The 20,512-nt window shown below is 32.9% G+C and overlaps 2 protein-coding genes and 1 long non-coding RNA gene across 3 annotated transcripts; 2 read left to right on the forward strand and 1 right to left on the reverse strand.

Moving 5' to 3' along the window:
* The first annotated feature begins 5,218 nt into the window (after positions 1-5,218).
* Positions 5,219-6,290, forward strand: LOC132200725 (uncharacterized). The gene is made up of 3 exons (XR_009442186.1): positions 5,219-5,327; positions 5,892-5,966; positions 6,096-6,290. It is a non-coding gene; the product is annotated as an uncharacterized LOC132200725 (long non-coding RNA).
* An 8,921-nt stretch (positions 6,291-15,211) lies between these two features.
* Positions 15,212-16,493, forward strand: LOC132200722 (uncharacterized). The gene is made up of 4 exons (XM_059626395.1): positions 15,212-15,323; positions 15,383-15,565; positions 15,937-16,221; positions 16,278-16,493. The coding sequence occupies exons 1-4, from the start codon at positions 15,282-15,284 to the stop codon at positions 16,449-16,451; spliced, it is 684 nt and encodes a 227-aa protein (XP_059482378.1). The 5' UTR covers positions 15,212-15,281; the 3' UTR covers positions 16,452-16,493.
* Positions 16,494-18,783: 2,290 nt separating this feature from the next.
* On the reverse strand, positions 18,784-19,786 carry LOC132201019 (uncharacterized). The gene is made up of 4 exons (XM_059626879.1): positions 19,695-19,786; positions 19,400-19,576; positions 19,053-19,343; positions 18,784-18,986 (listed from the first exon to the last, which is right to left on the reverse strand). The coding sequence occupies exons 1-4, from the start codon at positions 19,743-19,745 to the stop codon at positions 18,816-18,818; spliced, it is 690 nt and encodes a 229-aa protein (XP_059482862.1). The 5' UTR covers positions 19,746-19,786; the 3' UTR covers positions 18,784-18,815.
* Positions 19,787-20,512: the final 726 nt, after the last annotated feature.

Genomic DNA, 20,512 nt, shown 5'->3' on the forward strand with positions numbered 1-20,512 from the left:
GCTCTTAAAATTTCAGTCTAAATATTTCTATTAAAATTCATTAATTAAGGGGCTCAAACACAAAGCTTAAATCTCATTACGTGTCAGACTGACATTTGCAAAAGTGAATCGGCACACCTCGCAATGAGCAGGCAAAAGAGCAAATTAGTTATCCCCCAAAGTGGTCGAGTGCAGAGTAACTCTCCAACGCCGATCGCAGTGCCCCTGCAGAAGCCAGACACGCAACCTGCCCGACCGCAACTAATGAAAAGTGAACGGATTTTTTTTCCCATCACGCAATCGCCGAGGAATTCCTTTTATCGCAACCAGCTGCGCGCTCCGATGAATTAATTTTCCATTAGACAGAATGAGGTAAACATAAAATTTATCATTTTGCTTGCCATATTTTGCATGCGAGCGACCATAACATGTCAAGGAATATGGCTGTAGTTTAACAGGCACATCAACTTGTACTGAAGGTTCTCATTTTGATTAATTGGAAAATATTTCAATTAGCTTTTGTGTTGTGATTATGTAATTTCCTTTGATCTATTGTCTATTGTGTTTTTAAGCTGTTCTATAAAAAATATTTGTAAGTCCTCTTAGAAATTATTTAAAATAAATAAAATAATTATTATTTAACTTGTAATTAACCTTACTTATATATTCTTTTTTAGAGATAAAACATATTATTATCTTTCCTCAAAAAGCTACTTATTAAAATAAAATTTTAATTTTAAAAATATGTTAGAATTGTTCAACAACAATTGATTGTTGTATGAAAATTTAAATTATTTTTTTATTGCACAAACTACATTTTTTAAACTGTGCTCATCTTTATACTTTTTAATGCCTCTCAATGCAATAATAGCTCTCTCTTGGCTTGTCCAATGTTTCATAACTGTAAATCTACAAGAATATATCTTTTAAATGAACGCATATGTTTACTTCAACCAATTTATAAATATGAAGCTAATGATTTGCATCTTTCTACTTTCTATCTAGTGTTGAAAAATAAAATAAAACAGTTTTTTTTCAGCAGTATGTTTTTCTACCCTCAATTAATTTAATTGGCTCTGTTTGTCTTTTTTCTGATTTTCACCGCTAATTGTGAGAGAAGTGCAGCGTAATTGTTTCCCGCTGAACCGATGCTGGTTGAACGCGCTTTCAAAAGTCAGTAATTGGATGGTTGCTTCAGCTGCGCTCTCATGATTGGGCACCGTTTCCATGGATTTTGCAGCACTTGCCGGTTTTGGTGCTCTCTAGAGCCTCTTCTTCTGCCGTCCAATCTTTTATAACTCATAGAGAAAACTTTCTTTCCGTGTATTATGAGAAAGTAATTTCCTTCAGATATATAGTTTATTTAGAAGAAGGAAAATATAGTTTATTGCTGCTGGTGTCGCGGCAAAGCTGATTCAGGTTGCGAACTTGTGTCAATCGAGAGGATATAAAAAAAACTTTTAATTATTTTTGTTGAGAGAAACACCATCAAGCATATCAAAATGTAATAGTGCAATAAACTTCTTCAAGGTTCTCATCAGTTTTATAACAATCTTTACATTTTAATTTAAATAAAATTACAGCAATCACAGAGACTCTCAAATATTTTCGTTTCTTATGCTTGCAATCAAGGAGGTATAATGCAATTAATTTTGTTGTTAATAAAATAAAACCTCCACTTAAGAAACCCTTCCAAAATTTTCTGAACATTTATCACGTCAAAAACATGCCACATCTACTGCAAAGTTGCTCTTGCCCCATAATTGCTTATTACTTGCTTGAATTTCGTGCACCTGTTTTTTTGTTTTGATGTTTGTGATCTTTGAGAAAAGATCGATCGAAGAGATGATGTTGAAAGACGGTAGATACCGAACGGATCCATTCACCTAACTCAACATCTAAAATCAAAATCAAATTAGTTAAAAAAATCCTGAACTGTAAAATTTTTTATATTGAACACTTTTGTTGTTGACAAAAGGCCATGCGTGGTCAAATGCATTTAAGAGCCGCACGGAAATGATGAACAAAATTGTATAAAATTATGAAATATTTGGCTTAGTTTTAAACGTATCTTTACTAGTTACAAAAAAGTGTTTTGTTTATTCCTTGTGATAATAAAAATTTAATAAAATTTGGTTCAATTGTAAAAAAAATTAACTATTGAAGACAATTATTTTCCATAAAGTTTTTCAAATGCGGCGGAAACGTTCTTGTATGGTAAATTTTTATTTTCCATTCTGATAAATTGGAATTAATTAATAACATGATATGATTCACTGTTAAAAAAGATTAATTTTCTCTTTTCATATAATTTTGAGCCTTGAAAAGCTCTTTTTTACGCTTCTCTTCCAATTTGTTTAGAATGTTGCAAATTCAAGTGTTGGCATTCGAAAACAATACGAAATAGAGTGGATGGAAATGGTGGAAATGGTTGTATTTTATTTGTTCATACCTGCTTAACATATTTTCCTTTTACGCAAAGCAAACATTTCACACGCGAATGCGAAAAGAACGGAAACGGAAAACAGGCTTCTCCCAGAAAACGAACTGCTATTATATTAAAATTATCAACGCATTATACTCATATTATAGTGAGAATCTCTGCTTAAAGTAACATTATTGTAGTATTCTGAGACATTATTTTTCTACCCGTCCCTAGCAAAGTGTCATTAAAGCCACCTTATTTTAGTATTATTTCGTGTGATGCAGGTTGCCTACTCTAGTGCCCCTGATGTCAACATCTTATTCTCGTTTTATTCTCCTCTTCGACAAATATGTTAGAGACACCTTATTTTTTGGGCTATTAAAGTGCAATTATTCTCATTTTATTTTCCTCTTCGACTAACATATTATAAACGCCTTATTTTTTGAGCTATTAAAGTAACTTTATTCTATTCTTCTAGGCACATTCCAAGAGAAATATTCCAGCGGTATTTGAACAAATATTATATTTTACCCTTATAAAATCTTGAAATCAGTATCATATGAATGCGGAAGCCAATATGATGACGCACAACAAAATGTCCAAGTGCGCTTGTGCAATTTCTCAATTAGTGTGACTACTTCTAGTGTGTATAGAAAAATGTGGAAAATGTATAGAAAAGGGTATTATTTAGTATTTCTTCTAAACAGTTGTTTTATTGTAGTAAATTAATATTATCAAGAAATTATTTTTATTGTCCTAAAAGACGCAATTATTCATATATGAGTGCGCTCAATAATTTTGTGTTGCCACGTTCGCGATCTAGATTTTGACTAATTTCCGCAGTGCTAAGTGCGCGTTTAACAGTGCACACTGCTATTTATATTATATTAAATATTGGAGTTCAAATTTACATGATCAAAAGTTTGACATAAATATCTAAACTTTTTTTAAAGTAAACCTTTACTTAGAGATATGCAACATGCATAACAAGGGTGCATTGCCGTCTTGCCTGCGCATCAGGGAACGGGGGTGGTAATGTTTATTTTGTTCAAAACAGAATAATATGAGAAAGTGCCTGAAATCACCTCAAGGCGGTGCTGCATCCGAAAGGTCGGATGCAATTCCTACCTGAGAGTAGGTTGCAACGCTGCGCACATTCATTCTGCTCGCTGGCAGTGCACTTTATTTGTTTGACCCACATATATAGGGGAGGAAGCGAGGGAGAGATGACAGTGACAAAGGACACAATAGAAATAGCTTCAGGGCACTGAGCGAAAATAGGAGAGGCCGCGCGAAGGAAGATTTTATTTCTTCTCTCAGCTTGAAGATCATATGGGGAGTGCCGTTAAAATTAAATTCAGTTTTTAATTATTTGCCATTGTTCTATTTAAGCCATTTTTATGGGAATTACATCAATAAATTCCAAATTAAATTATCTATTAAATCTGGATTTTTCAATTATTAAAAAAAATTAGAAGTCATTTTAAAAAACAAAAATAATGATTTTTTATATATATTACATTAATGACTATTGAACATTCTGAAGGTCTGTATTCAAAAGCGGATAAAATTTTGTTGAAAACATTCCCGCCAGCCGTTCTCTCAATAACAGGTGGTATAATTGTGCATTTTTGTCGTGTTTTTTCTGATTTGGAATTTAAGTTTAAAAAATCAGGAAAGGCTACACATTTCTTTGGCACATATTATTACGCGCAGATAAATGCTAGATATTGGAGATTTTTTTCAAAATATTACTGACAATAAAAAGATGCAAATTTAACCTAAACATGCTAAAATTTTTATATTTTTTTGAATATCTTGCTTGCTTTGGGACAGAATAGCCTCAATTAATTTGTGCAGGTTAACAGGGCCAAAATATATAAGTCTGTAAAATTTTGAGGTTATTGGCTTCATAGAAGTTGAGATATGAGTAATTAATACTTTTGGCACGCCCCATTCAAGCGGCGCGAAAAACCGGGTGCGCTCTTACTATGAGTGATGGTTGGGATTTTCCTTTCACGCGAGCAAGAATTCAAAATTTTGTAGCTTTGTCCCTATTGAAAATAAAATTTTGATTTTTGAAAAAGGGATTACATTTCATCATACTAAAAATTTTGCCGTTCATTTTTTCCATTTCCATTACACTGGAGGTGAGATATTTACAATAAACTGGTTTTAATTATCACATTTATTAAAATAAAATCGGAACAATAAAATTGTTGGCATGATATGATCAAAAAATAAATTAAATAAAAAAATGTCGTGTTTATTTAACAATTTTTAATAAAATGGGCTTATTTGCTAAATTATAATTTGCATGCGCAAAAATAACTTATTTTGGATTCAGAAAATAATTTTTCATATTTTCAGTTTGACTTCCAATAATTGTCGATAAATTAGTTTAATGATAAAAATCATTTCCAGTATTCATGAAATTAAATTAATTAATATTAATTAAAACATTTACTGAAAGATTTTTGAAAATTGTTAAATTGATTCGCTAAAAAAAATGAGGTCTCCAAACTCAATTTCACTGCCACACATATTTCAAACTTCAAACTCATAAATTTGCATTTTGCAGTAAATTAAAAAAAAATTATTGAAGCATGATTATTTTTAATCTGATACATATTTTTCCAAGAGTTCGAGTTTGTTTGCTCTGCGACTGCAGCTGATTGTGAGTGTAGGGCGAAAAGAGTTTGTTTTTTTGTTGAACGCGACCCTGCCGTGTTGCCAAGCCACCTTCAGGTATGTACTTTATTCCGAAAAGCCGCCCCCGCTGGCTGCTCGACGGTCCGCGCGTTTGCTCGCCTCATTCGAGGGAGAAGCAGCGACTAAGAAGCCCACTCCAAATATACACAAGCGACAAATCAAACGATATTTTTGCAGCAAAACCAGCAAACTGGATTTCCTGAGTTGAAAGGTAAGCTGACATAAAATTTCTTAATATTCTCAGCAAATTTTGATTTGAATTATTGACCGACTCCTAAGCAAATGAAAAGGGATTTATAGACGCCAGATTTTTCTTTTTATTATTATTTCAGTTATATATATGCGGTTGTGGTTAAACGTTTCGGAATTAAAAATTCCCTTCTACTTTTAAAACTTTGGGACTTAAGTCACACAACTTATAAAGCATCATTGGGTTGGTTTTAAATTACCGAAAGCATAATGAGTAACGACCAACCGCCAACCTGTCAATCATTTTTCCCACCTGACGCGCTCCGAGCGCGCTCTGCGTTAGCTAGGGTACCTAGAACTAGTCTGTCCCTTTGGGACATGCATTCCACATTGCCATGCAGGCAGTGTGGAATGCAATTCAAAATAATAACTGCAAGAAATAATACAATACATGTAATTTTGCGTTTGAATCATAAATAAAGAAATATATAATTTTTGATTACTAATTAAAAGCGATTAAATGATATATTATATTAATCTTTTTTAAGAAGTTTTGAAACTTTTACTTATTTTATGTTGCTTTCAGATCTTACTCCATGATGAAAAAAGCTGCTTATGGAAATGGAATTGGACAGTACACATTTTCATGCACATATTTATGGTAAGTTTATTTTACGGCTCGTTTCATTGCATGAATATTATTATGTATTATTATTTTTTGCAATATAAATTTTAAATTTTATATAATTATATTATGGATAAATTTTAATTACTTGTTTCAATTTTTCAGACAAAACAAAAATGAGATGTCAAATAGCCACCCAGAGACAAGAAAGGCAACTGAATGCAAAAAAACAATCTTCATAACTTCTTATCGTCAATGCTTCTCCTCTACTCAACAATTCTATATTTAATGTAATGTAATTAGTTTTTTTCACTCTCTTTTTACGTTAAATTTTAATTTATTGAACTAATAGCAGTTATTTGTCAAATTTATAAACTATTCCATATCATGCAGATAATTATTCAACTCCAACAGACAATAATCATTTACTTTATAAAAAAAATTGTTATAAAAGTCAAAGATTATCACTTTTCTTTTCGCAGTACATATAATTTAAAACATTGTAACAGGTTCATAATCTTATTATTTTGCGCTTTATTTTTCTTAATTTTGCACCAGTAAGAAAATTAAATAAATCATTGTTTATTCTTGAAGGTGAGAGTCTTACGTATTTAGAGATATAAGTGCGAATATCTTCTTCTTAACAACTTTGCAACTTTGTGTGCTAATTCTTATTCTGTTTTTGTGATAATTGGAAGCAAGTGAAGAAAACGGGCTTAGTCCTCCTTGTAAAAATTGATTTTATCATAAACAAAAGTCTCTATCAGTTTTGGTCACAGTCTGCGACCCTATTTCATGAGCAAAAACGGAGCTCACTAAAAAAATACAAAAACAATAAAAAATAAATGAAATAATTTTTTCAATGAGGACAAAGCCCATTTTCTTCATTTCCATAATTGTCTCCTTGAGTGCCAATTTCTTCTCAAAAATTTGTGATAATTATTTGTGATTTGATGGTTAATTTATCAATAAACAAAATCATTGTGTAGAAAACTTATTACTCTGATTTATGCAAATTTATTCCCTGATGTGACGTCACCAAATGAGTGACGTCAGCAAAAAAGCTAGAATACTAGAATAATATGAGTGGCCGTGAGGGCCCATAATAGTATAAGAAGTATCAAATAATGGTAAAATAAGACGTTTTTAAGAGGTACCTAGCAACGCTACGGACCTATACCCGCTAGACTTAAAGACGTATTATTCTGTCCTTATAGTACCATTCAGACTCACATTAACATCGTATTAACGTGATACTGTTAAGGGTAAAATAATGTTACTTTTCTCCATAAGCGAATAACATGTGTTTAAGATATCGATAAAGGTAGAATAAGAGCAAGTATTTCTCTGGGAGTTATGTAAAGGGCGCAGATTTGGTTGTGCAGTCACGAGAAAACTCTTTTTGTATAGAAATATAAAATGTATATCGCTGTACGATTTCCTCAGCAATGACGAAATACATATTTATATAAAATCGACTCTTTCTCTCCGTGGCGTGGCGGATGTCCCGAAAGCTCGCATGTTATTCACTGGGGATGCTCAATTTTTAAGCATTCCGTGACTCGGACAAAGTAATCGATTGAATATGGAAAAGCGAGCGGCTGTGTTACGCGGCGATCGCTCGCAGCCGCCCAATTCGCTGAAAGCAACTTTTTTTCATTTTTTTTGCTGGCGATTTTTTTTTCTTCGTGAATTTCAAACCGCGTATATTTTATTCTTGTACAACAGCGTGGCGTTTAACTCTGCGTCTGACTGCTGCTGGTTTCACGTGCACGTCAACGGTGAAAAGTGGAGACGAAGGAAAAAATGCTTTTTAAGAGAAAAGTGCCGCTTTGCGACACTCAAGTTCTGTCTCTAAATGGATGAAATGCTCGCGATTCTACAAAACTGTCATTTCCATTATATCCTCACAACATCTCTTTCTTTAATTTTTACATGTTGCAGGTTTTATAAACAAAACATTCAAGTAATTACTTAACTCAAATATTCAAGAGGAGAAAAATAATTAAATTTGAATGCCTGAATAAGCTGGAATATTTACTAAATTTTCTAAAAACAAATAATAAATTAAATTCACTGAAATTTAGCACATAGTTTATATCAAAGTTGACGTGCTTAAATTGTTCTCACTGAAATATAAAGATGACCGGTACGCAAAAAAAGACATCTCTACTGTTATTTCTATTTTTAGTTAATTCCTCCTCCATAAATATTACATGATGCGTAAAACTAATCCTTAGCTTATACACTTACTTGCATCTAGCATATCAATAAGTTGTAATTTAATTTTGAACAAGATTTAATATGAAATCATTTCTGCTCGAAATCTACTTGAGTCTCAGCTTTTTATAATTTATTCATGTTTTCATCTTTTTAACCAATATTGCACACCAACAATAACTCAATTTTATTATACAAGCGGCGGAATTGATCTCGGAAGTTTTAAAGAACTCTTCACTTAACTGCCTTTTTGTTCAACAATTCATTTTTATCCTCCTAAAAATTGTTTTTCTTGCAACGTGAAACTTTTGAAAACAAAAAATTATTTGAAATTTCTGCAAAATGTAGAGAGGAAGAAAGAATCAAATTTAATTAAATAGATTAAAATTAAATAATTAACTTTGTTTATATATTTGGTTTGGTTGTAATAGTTTTATCAAAATAATAAGATTTCGATAATTAATTAAAAATGTATTATTTGCTATTTGCGAGTGGTACTAGTAGAATTGTTACAGAAAAATTCCAATAAAATGGATAATGCTGACATTTCTTCTTTATTCCTGTTGTTCATTAAAAGAAACTCAAGCGTTTTGAAAGAGAAGAAGTTGCTATTTGATTTGCAGCGCGAACTACTATCGATCTCAGCATCACTCCAGAGCAAACACAAGTATTGTAATCCTTGCCACAATATTTGCACAGGTCGTGAGTTGCATGCAGATCGCAAGTCAGATTGCCGAAAACGGACGCACAAGCTTTTGTTCACTCAAATCGCCAAAAGAGGAGATTTGTGATTGAATTTCCATCTCTTCTCTTCACTGAATGTGATATTTGCAGAAAATACCACCGAGCCGAAAACGGAAGAGAAATGCAAAGTGTCCTCTCATATGTAGGTCAAATGGAAACAAATAAATGTCAAACGGTGGTCGTCCATTCGAGACGCGACCTTTGTTAAAAATGCATTTTTTCCCCTCCGTGACGTCCTTGGGACACGGAAGGCCTGCATCGCTCATTGATTTTGTTCAAACTCATTTTCCTCCTGGAGACAAACACAATTTTCTTTTTAATCGAGCATCAACTACCAACTAACCTTTGTTATCAGATTGACTTTTGTTTTTGTGATACGAAAACTATGATTTCGAATTAGAGACGCCTCACTTGAAATATGATCGATGCTCCGTTCACGCTGCATGGTCAAGTGACAAATTGAGCAACACGTGCACGATAGACCTCTCGAATAGACCAAGTGATCGACTGACAGACTGTTCTCTATTAAGTCAAGTTGCCGCTGATTAGCTCTTGCCTTTGGTAACAATTAGAACATATTGCTTCATTTGTCAAAATTTTTGCTCAGATTAATTTCATGGAGTAAAATAGATTGTCGCTACATTAAAATTCAAAATTAAATTCAAATTTTTGATTTTATAAAAAAGTGTAAATTTTACATGCATTAATTTTTTTCTGAAAAGTTTTTACAAGTAAATGTATGTGTATATTATTTTCTAACTCAAATTTTGTTTGTAGTTTTCATTTATAATTTTGAATATTTGGATGATGTATCTCGATATAGGCAGAGATTGCCTTGTGCTACACCAATAAACTTAATTAGCAACTAAAAAAGAAAAGGATTATATAATAGGAAAACATCTTATTCATTTAAAATTTAAAATTTTTTTTTATATCCGCAGCTAATTGCAAAACTACAATTAATTGCAAATTGTGTTTATTGACCTAAATAACAACTAGGTCTCATAAATGGTATTACTATTAATTATTTTTGATAATTTGGCCTTATTAGCTAGGTCTTTCTTTACAGAAAATTTATCAATCAATTTAAAAAATATTGATCAACCCAATTAATTAATATGAACCTTTTCTACTTTCTTAAAAGGTACTTTTATAGATGAGATATGCCGATTGTGATGAAAGCTGGCATGCCTTTGGGACTTTGGAATCGCTATAAATTTTCTGGAATGCTAGTAAAATGTATGAAATACATATAGGAGGGAAGCGTCCTCCTTGTAAATAAAACATATTTTATTATCGCTTTTATTATATCTCTTTTTAAAAGGTTTTTGTAATTTATTAAAAAAAAAATTAAAAGTTTTTGATTTGTGCCATATTTTCTTTATTTTAGTTAAACAAATAAATTGTACTAAAACATAGGGGCCGGTGTTGGAGCTGCATCCAAGACTGTCTGAATAGCGGTCAGTGTACGTTCGGACCTCACCTTGAAGATCTCATGGTCGTCAGCCACACTCTTTCCTGACAAGAAAGTAATGAGCTCATCCCAAATGATTGTAATTTTAACTACGCTGTCAAAGTTCTGTAAAATATTTGGAATAAGTATTAGTTAAACAAAATAGACCATTAACAGTTTTTTAAACCTCCATTTGATCCACAAACGCATTCTGCAAAGCTGCATCAATATCAGCAACGTTTCTATTGGTCCTGGCAACAGCGTCGTCGTAAGTAGTCTCTTCAGAAGCAATTTGGTTTCCGAGGTTTGTCGAAACGGTGCTCAATTCGACCCAATTGTTGCTGTTCAGTGCTGTTAACGCATCATTGAGGGTGGGCTGGATCTGTTGAAGTCGGTCGGTTATGCGACGGTTGGCTCTACTAATGTCCCTCAAACCATTATTCAAAAGATTGTCGATATTATTTTTATCTTGATTGGAGAGCTGCGTCAAAAATAACAAGATTATTATTATTATTGCCATTATTTTCAATTTGGTTTATGTTGAATCTCACTAGGAGGTTATCAAGTTCAGCTACAATATCTTGTGCTCTAACAGTGGCATACGTATCCACATCATCGGCATATCTATTCACAGTCGTTACATAGCTGCTCCTTTGCACTTCAAGTCCCTGAACTTCGAGTTTCGCTGCCAAAATATCGTCATCCAAGGCTTTAGCAATTGGGTGCCCCTGAAACATGAAATAAATACAGTTAATTTTTGGATGTATTTAATAAAAAATAATCTCGTTTATTTCTGGTGAGCTGTTCATTTATATAAGAAAGATTAATAATTAAATAAAAATAAGGAAACAGCAACCTTTGCACCAAGGCAAAGAAGCGCAAGAGTTGCCAACCACAAGAGAGACATTTTCGTTTTAATAAAAAATTACGGCTCCACAATGGCTTTTATATGATTTGATCCAAACCGAAACTTGTAGAGATAATGATGAAAAATAGGCGGAACGTTACAAGTTTGTGTCTGGGAATTTTATCTGTGTTCTCTGTCAATGATGACAACAAACCTTTTCTAATTTTCGTTCTTAATCAAAACCGCTGGGATCCAAAGTATAACAATTGTCAAATTTTTGCTCTCATAAAAAAGCCGTGTGACACTTTTCGAGTGAGTATGAAAGTGGCACTTGAGACCTGTTTGGTTATAAATTTTAAACAAAAACCATTAATTTTTTATCTTATTTACTCATTTGGGTCTGACTTCAAACTGTCAATCTAGTCGGGGATATTAAGAAATATTTATACATCTCAAGACAATGCTTGAGTTCATTAATTAATCCGCCTACCTATTGCTAGGCTGAGTTCAAAATTAAAATTTGGCATTCCGCTTTTTAAGGCGCTAGTTATAATGCTAATTTTGTGTTTCGTGGTTTCCCCGCGGATGTCAGCACTGCGCGCGCTTGCCGGAAAAACGGAAAAGCTCCTCGCGCCGTGCTCTCTAGATGGCATGGATTGTTTGATTTGTTCATTCGGGGTTTTCAGTATGTCATACCCTGGACCAGAAAAGAAACTTGGCAAAACACTGGCCTTTAACAAAACCAAAATTATTGCGGAAATACTTAAAATTAATCAACAAAAATTATTATTATTGTTTTATTTTTGTATTATTAATTTTTGTTGAGGCACCCGAAGTTAATAAAAGTTTTATCCAAAAAAATATTTCCATAATTGTTTGATAATATTTTTAATACAACACAATTAGCTTTAAACATAACAAAAAATTAATTATTAAATCATTTTAATTTGAGCAAGTAGATGTAAGAGAGAAATTAAGTTAAAAGAAAATCAGTAAAATATTTGAAACGCTAACTTATTATAACTTAAAAACTTTATATTTGCATGAAACAGAAATTAGGTAATGATGAACAAATCTTGAGGAAGATATTATATTTGAGGATTCATGTTTAATTTAATTGCAGGTAGGTATTTATTTTCTCGTGTGGCTTTCGAGTATATCATTTTTCATAAAAATTAAAAATCAATTTGATATGAGGGAGACCCAAAAGCCTAACTTAATAGCTGGCCTATTCTAACTTGAAGTTCGCCGAACAATAAGAATGGCAAGTAAGGTTTGCCTGCACCCCAGGATAAGCTTTTAAATTACAGTCAAGAATAATAATAATAAAAAAAACTATATTTCATTCAATATTTAATAAAAGTTATCTCCATGCTGGCATGAAAACATTCAAATTTCTTTCAAAAAAAAAAACTATTTAAAATTATGGATTAGCGAGCTGATGATATGAGAAAAAAGCTGCGATGGACCATTTTGTATAAAGATCAAATTTTTTCGCACTTGAGAAGAGGGGCCGTGTCATTGCGCCGCAATTTATCAACAAGCCGGGCGGCGAGGGAAAAACAGCAGGTCGCAAAAAGCGGCGGCCGACGTGCTTCTCGTTCCCATCATCGCGCTAACCTATTTTTGACCTGAGGGCTTTTCCGCCCAAGTTGCACGCGCCCGACTTTTCGCGCTCCCTCTGCTCGTCAGCAGGCAGGAGTGCAGCCTAACGAGAATGCAAATAATGGGCAAATGTATTCAGAACGTGAGGCCCCGGCCCTTTTTGTCACATGTGCGAACGTGACAAAATGAAAAAGCACCGCCGACGAGTGAAATCTCGCAAACAATCGTCGCGCAAACTTTATCCTGCAGGCACTGACAAATCTGATTCGCGCTAGCCCGAATTGTCAAAATTCACACAAATGGCGTAGTCAGAGATACGGCCCTTGAGATTGAAAATAACACAAATATGACTCTTGCAATTGATAACATTACCATTTGTCCAAATGTTACAATCACATTGTTCACAAACAAATTTATAATTGTTTTTGTTCAGATTTATTTCAAAGAAAATAAAGTTAATTTTGGGACACATATATACGATTTTATTTTCAACTCATTTGAGTGCGACTTTTGACGTAGTTTTGTAAACATAATCATATAATTTTTTTTAGCAGGAAACATCATTGTGAAATTGTGATAAATATCATCAGTAAATCGCACCAAACATCGTTTACCTCATATATTTTATTTCATTGTCAGAAAAACATATTATAAAACCAAATTATATTTACTCATCAACATAAATTCAACCATAATATTGGTAGCAAAACTAGAAACTAGATAAATATAAGATTCTCCACAATTTTATTATGGCTCATATATGTGTTAATCTCAATGACAGCTCCAATTTTTGCAGAACAAGTTTATTATTCCATTAATAATTGTAGAAGAACTAAATTAAAATAATTCAAAATAAAGTTTTGAACTTTCAAACTAGCAATTTAATATATTTAAATATTTTGTTTAATTCTCCATTGCATAGCACAATGTGACAAGCCCCGAATTTCTGTTCAGTTGAAGTTTGGCACAGAAAATATTTTTTTATTTTTACTTTAAAAATTGCAAAAATGTGAAGATTGAATTCAAAATTAGCTTGAGCAGGTTGAAATTATGATTATGTAGAACATTCACAAGGCCAAATCTCTCCCTCAGCTTTCACTTTAGGCCCCCCGTTCTGCTGGGAAGGGTTGGTTTAAGCTTGATTGCGCCGATTGTTGACTGCTCGCGTAGTTAGCGTGTCAATTAATTGCCGCCGCGCGTCTCGTGCATCCCAAATTATTATTGAGTTACCTACAAATTGAATCAAGCACTTCAAATTCATCCCAAGCTCCACCTGGGATTAATTTATATTTTCCCCAACAAGCAGCCCCGAGTGACGCAGTCAGAGTATATTTCTAATTTTACACATCATGCAGAAACTGAATATCATTTAATTGAACATAATTGCCTTTTAAATTTTTTTCGGACAAAATGGAGTCTTTACTTGTCGAAAAATGAAGTTAAGACAATTGAATTTGTCCTTGTTTTTATATTTAAAAAAAAAGCTGCTCTTTTACCAGTTACGGTCTAGGTCCTATAATTTTTAAACAACAAATCATTTTCAACACCACAACAAAGCGCGTTTTCTTCACTCCAAAAATGTCACTTCAATTACCAATTTCTTTGCTGAAAAATTGTAATTTTAATTTATATTGTATTATTTTATTTATATCTACATAAATGAAAAAGAGCGTTTCAATAGAATTAACTGGGCGCAGGCAGCGCAGGCTTCTTTATTTTTGGCATTGAAATTGCATACCGTGATACATTTGACTGAGTGGCCCAGGTTATGTAATTAGAACTCCCTTAATTAATGCACTTTAAAATTTAATAATTATACAAAAAAAAGCTATTTTCAAATTTTGCATCAAAAATATTAATAAATATATCAGAAATGAGCAATCCAAATTGAACTTGACGAAGTAATCTTAAACCATACAAACCTATTGATTTATAAAAAAAATGCAACTTAAGTAACGATTGAAGTTTTGGAATAAAAAATGCAAATGATCATCTAACTCATAAAAATTTAATTATTTTCTAGTTTTAATTTTCATCTCAAAATCAGGCCTCTGAAATTCAAGATCATATAATTATTATATATTATTCTAGTTTGACTTGCAAAAAGAAAAATCTCCTCCCCTCTAATTATGAGCCATAAAAAGATCCGTGCTTAAGGGAGTGCGAGAGGCTTGAAATGTTGGCAAATTACAAATTTTTTACAAAGGTTCATTGCCTTTGAATTAAAATTATAATTCATGTCATTGGTTGTTACTTATGCACATTTCCATTCTCTCACACTATTTTTTTTATCTGTCTTGTCACAACTATCGTTTGTCATAACAGAGATTATCTTTCCGGTCCAATTGAATTGATCAATAATGAAAACGTTCTCAAGAGCTCACTGAAGATTACAATTAATTTTGGTGGGGGCCACTGATTGTCGTGGCTATAAAAGATCATCAGCATTTCTCATCGCGGTCGATTTGATAAAGAGTAAAACATGAAGCTTTACGTCACCTTGGCACTTTTGTGCGTCGCTCAGGTAAATCGACAAAATTAAATTTCATTGAAAATATATTATTAAATTTTTTAATACAAAAGGCTTTGGCCGGTCCCGTTTGTCGGGATTTGAACACCGACATCAACTCGGCGACCACCGCGTTGGGCAACTTTAATTCTGAGGTGGACAAATACATTGGAAATCTTGGTAACTTCCGCGACGAAATCACATTCAACATCGCCAACCGCTACGCAAGCATAAAGAGAAACCTTGACTCTCTGCCCGTGAGTGATGCTGATTCAGTATTTTTACTGGATTTCTTTTACTTATTTTAAATTGATAATTTTTTTAATAATAAGCTTGCTTTTTTTCCTAATTTCTCAGAGATTTAAATTGAAGTATTAACTTTGCAAATACACAGCAACCTTATCTTAGGACAACTGAGGACTTAATTTGTGATAAGAATTACTTAATTTCAGTCGCTCCTCTTGCTAGGTATCATTTGATGTTGTAATTAAAACTCAGAAATGAAGCATCTTCATTTTGAAACAAATTAACAAATTAAAAATTTAATATAAAGTTAAAATTATTGGTGATTATTCTTTCTGCTCAAAGAAAAAGTAACAAATTTGTAATTTAAAATTATATAATTTAGCTCAGCAATGAAACTGTGGCTGACTTGATCGTCGCCATAGACAACGGCACCAAGGAGGCCTCCGATTCCGTCTTCGGTGGAATAGAAAGCTTGGTTTTAGTTCGATTGGAGGTTGTGAAAACAAACGCGGCTCTGCAGCAGGACCTTCCGATCCTTGGAGACGCCACTGACAGTTTGGTATCGCAGTACAACACCACCAACGATGACTTGCTCGTCATGAGCATAAATGTTCCCGGAAACTTTGTCAGTCTTGATGGCCAAATTCGCAGCGCCATCGAAGGCCAGGTACGCTTTATTTTTAAATTTTCTGCTCTTCAATTTTCAATTTAATTCACTTGCAGAGTGGAACGCCGGCGATTAATATCCTGGTCGAACTGAACACCATTACTGATCTTCTGTACGCTCAGAACTTCATCATCGAAAACACTCAGATTGTTTACGACTTCCGTGCAGGGCTTGCTTATGAAGCTCTACTTGTTGTTATTGAGCAGGCGAAAGCTGGAAATTATTGTTAAAATGATGAATAAATATAAAACAATCTATATTCTGAGATATATCATTTTATAGTCACGGAATCTTGCAAATTTTATAATATTTGTATGTATCGTTGAAGTTTTACTTGTTCAACCAAACGTAAAGTTTTGATTGTACGATTAATTATCAAGTTTTATCAAATAAAAAGGAGCCAATATAGAAAATATTTAATAAAAAAGTGCAATACATATTTTTTGTACTATTAGCGAAACTGAAATGCGTCAACTATTAACTTACAAATCCAATTAAATAATAATTTCGAACTAAGTCATGCAATTTGCGTGTTAACTGGTTTTTTACGATAATTGATCTGAATTTATGGAACATTGACGTTCTTGACTGTTAACTCACCAAAACTAATATTATTATTTCTTTGCTGACACCTGTAAAATGTGTTCAGGAAAAAATATAACAGAAGAAAATCATACATTGGCTAAAAACATCAAATTTTACTTGCCTTGTAAAAGGATAAAAAAAAATAAGGAAACAATTTTACTAGGAAGGGGGGAAATAGGCGATTTTTATCAATTTTTTATTCGCAATTGTTTAACCAAACTTTAAATTTTTGATTTAGGACTCTATTTAATTGAAATAAGGCTTCTTTGTTGAGACCTAAATTGATTGCTCCTGTTTGAATGTCAGACCCAAAAAAAAACTGTGAATATGCAGATGAGATATATCGATTTGATTTTTTTTTTAATGTGTCTCGGGAGTGACCGAAGCGCGTACCGGCATGCAGAGCTTTGCGGCGATAGTGTATAAAAAAAGTGGACGGATTCTTCATAAAATTGGCGTTGGTGATTTTAGGGGAATGTAAAACTAAAATTATTTAACTGACAACGGGGACATCTGGTTTTTTTTGTCCAAAAAATAAGTTATCTTATCTATTATCCTAAAACTTCAAATCAACATTAAATAAAGTAAAAAATTCTGATTAAATTTTCAATAAAATTAAAGCAGGTGGATAAATTTATTTTACCTATCATTAAATTGCAGCTTTCATATTATGTCTTTAACATATTTTTAGACGCATTATATTAAAAACAAGATACAATTCAATTGTCAACTAAGATTATGATGATGAATTTAATTTATTAAACAACACCATAGGTGTGCGACGTTCAACTAAGATTATAAAAATGTATTTTGATTTTGATAGCATAAGAGTTGCTTTTTTTTAAATGGGAACATTAAAAAAATTTATTAGTTTTATTTTTGTCGTTCATAAAGCAAAATGGTTTTTTTTTTAATATTATTTCATAAATTAATTTTTTTTTAAACTAAAATAAGGAGCTAAGCACATGATCATCTGGAGAATTGTAATAGAGATGATATTAATACAAATAGGCACAGACACTCGAATATCACGTGGACACGCACACAAAGCAGTGCATGATTACTGATAGCAGAATTTTTACAAAATCTAACCAAACCAAACACTAGAGAGTGCGCAAATGGTACAAACCACTTCAAATTTGAAGCTCCACTTCAAGCTTGCCGTGTGACGGATTGAGCTACTATGCACAGACAAATAAGTGATCCACTATTAATCACTATGATCAGCTTCTTGAGTGTGTTGAAAACAAGAAAACCAGAACACGATATAAAGTATAAATTAAATTTGAATGATCGATTGGCACCAATCAATCACTGTAAAATTTTCCACCCAATTGTTTCCCACAAGCCAAATGTGTAACTCATAATTTTTAGTTTTTACCAATTTAATTAAGATGGTATGATTTTCATTTGGTTAAATATATATTATATAATTAAAAATATGTGACTATTATTTTAATTTCCCTTAATAATCCATGCTTAATAATTCACAATCAGAAAATACATATTCCTCACATAGACTGCTGTATTATATCCAAAATGTCCAAAATAATTATGAGGTTTAGTAACCAATGAATAACAAAAGTCTCTAAAATATAATAGAAAAAATTGGGCCTGGAACTCTTCGTTCCTGTCACACAAAAATAGCTAATTTTGTTTGTTAAAATTTGTTTACGATCAGATAAATGTTATAATATCATATTTTCTGCTGACTTGGGCAGTAAGGTTAAGTCTAATGGGTTTAACAAGCATTCAAATATATTAAGTATACCGTAATGAACTCTGCAAATAATTGTTAAATGAAATGAAAATTGCCATCAAATTGACTCATGCAGATTTTTAGCTCAAGGGCTAAAATAGCCAGAAAAATCGTTATTCCCTAAGTTCGAATGCATTTTAACAATTAAAATCTTCTCGGTTGGCTAATAAATTGTAAGAGAAATAAAAATGTATTATTACACAACTTTTTGATCGCTTATTGTTTATTTTATTCAAATTTTAAAGGGGCGCTAATACATTAGAGCAGCTGCTGGAGCTCCATCCAAGACTGTCTGGATAGCGGTCAGTGTACGTTCGGACCTCACTATAAAGATCTCATGGTCGTCAGCGACACTCTTTCCAGACAAGAAAGTAGTGAGCTCTTTCCACATGGAGGTAATTTGAACTACGCTTTCAACGTTCTGAGAAATTTGTGAGAAATATTATAAAACAGTTGAACAATGCTTTTTTTCAGTTGTTTAACAAACCGCTTGATTTTCCGTGGCAGACTTCAACGCTGCATCAATATCAGCAACGTTTCTATTGGTCCTGGCAACAGCATCGTTGTATGTAGTCTCTTCAGACGCAATTTGGTTTCTCAGGTTTCCCGAAACGGTGTTCAATTCGACCCAGTTGCTGCCTTCCAGTGCTGTTATTGCAGCATTGAGGGTGGGCTCAATTCGTCGAAGTTGGTCGTTGATGCGCCGGTTGGCTCTACTAATGTCATCCAGGCCAGTCCCGAAAAGATCATTGATATTATTGATCTCTAGGAAGGTGAGCTGATTACATCAGGATCATGTTAATCGACGTAAATTTATTAAGTTAAAAATCATACTTGAAGGTTCACAAGTTCATCTACGATATTTTGTGCTCTAGCAGTGGCGTACGTATCCACATCGTTGGCATATGAATCCACAGTTGTCGCATAAGTAGTCCTGTGCACTTGTAGTCCCCGAACTTCGAGTGTCGCTGCCGAAACATCTTCTGTCAGGTTCTTTGCAAACGGTTGCCCCTAAAATATGACATAGACACAGATTTAACATAAAAAATGGCTTAATAACTTTTGATTATTGAAATTTGAAATAAATAATGAATAATAATTAAAATATAATATCTGAGGAATTTTCAACCTGTGCGCCGAGGCACAGAAGCGCAAGAGTTGACAGCCACAAGAGAGACATGTTCTGTTTAATTAATATTGCCACTCAAGATTGGCTTTTATATGCTTTGGTTCAAAGCGACACTTCATAGATAATGAATTAAATACAAATATGCGGATCGTTAGAAGCGTATATCATAAAATCTAATCTGTCGGACAGACAGAAAGATCGTATATATCTTTTGACTTTCTTGAAAAAAGCGCGGAATCAATAGGTGCGCCTAGGCTCAAAGATTAAAAAATATCATATTTTTTCTCTGATAAAAAAAGTGACATGAAGTTTTTTTAGATGAGCTCAACACTTGAACTTTTTGTTCTAGATTATGCCCAAACAGCGTCTAGGGAACTTCTTCTTTATCTGTTTATTTACACATTTGGGTCCTACTTCAGACAATAGCAAACGATTTGAAAGAAGAAGGTTTGCTTGTTGTGGAGTCCAAAATTTAAAGATTTCAAAAACAATGCGTTCATAATAAATTGATAAGTTAGTGTGAATGTCACCAATTATTTCACCTTAGGTATGCTTGAATTATTGAACCTTTTCTGCATGTTTAAAAATTTTCTGCACCAATTAAGGCCACATTTGAATTCTTCAAGATTAAACTGACAGAGAAAATTTTTATATTTTTGGTCGGATGTGACAATATTTGTGCTCTGCTGATATTTTCCTTATTCTCTACCGTGAAATTAATTTTAGAGCAGGCAGCTTCATTTTGCCGTTGCTCGAGTTCTTCCCCGGAAAAGATTAAACCAAGAGAAATGGCGGCTTTTCATTAAGACTGCAGCAGC

The sequence above is a fragment of the Neocloeon triangulifer genome, unplaced genomic scaffold (genome assembly GCF_031216515.1).
Source record: "Neocloeon triangulifer isolate White Clay Creek 2 clone unplaced genomic scaffold, ASM3121651v1 ptg000014l, whole genome shotgun sequence".
NCBI lineage: Eukaryota > Metazoa > Arthropoda > Insecta > Ephemeroptera > Baetidae > Neocloeon > Neocloeon triangulifer.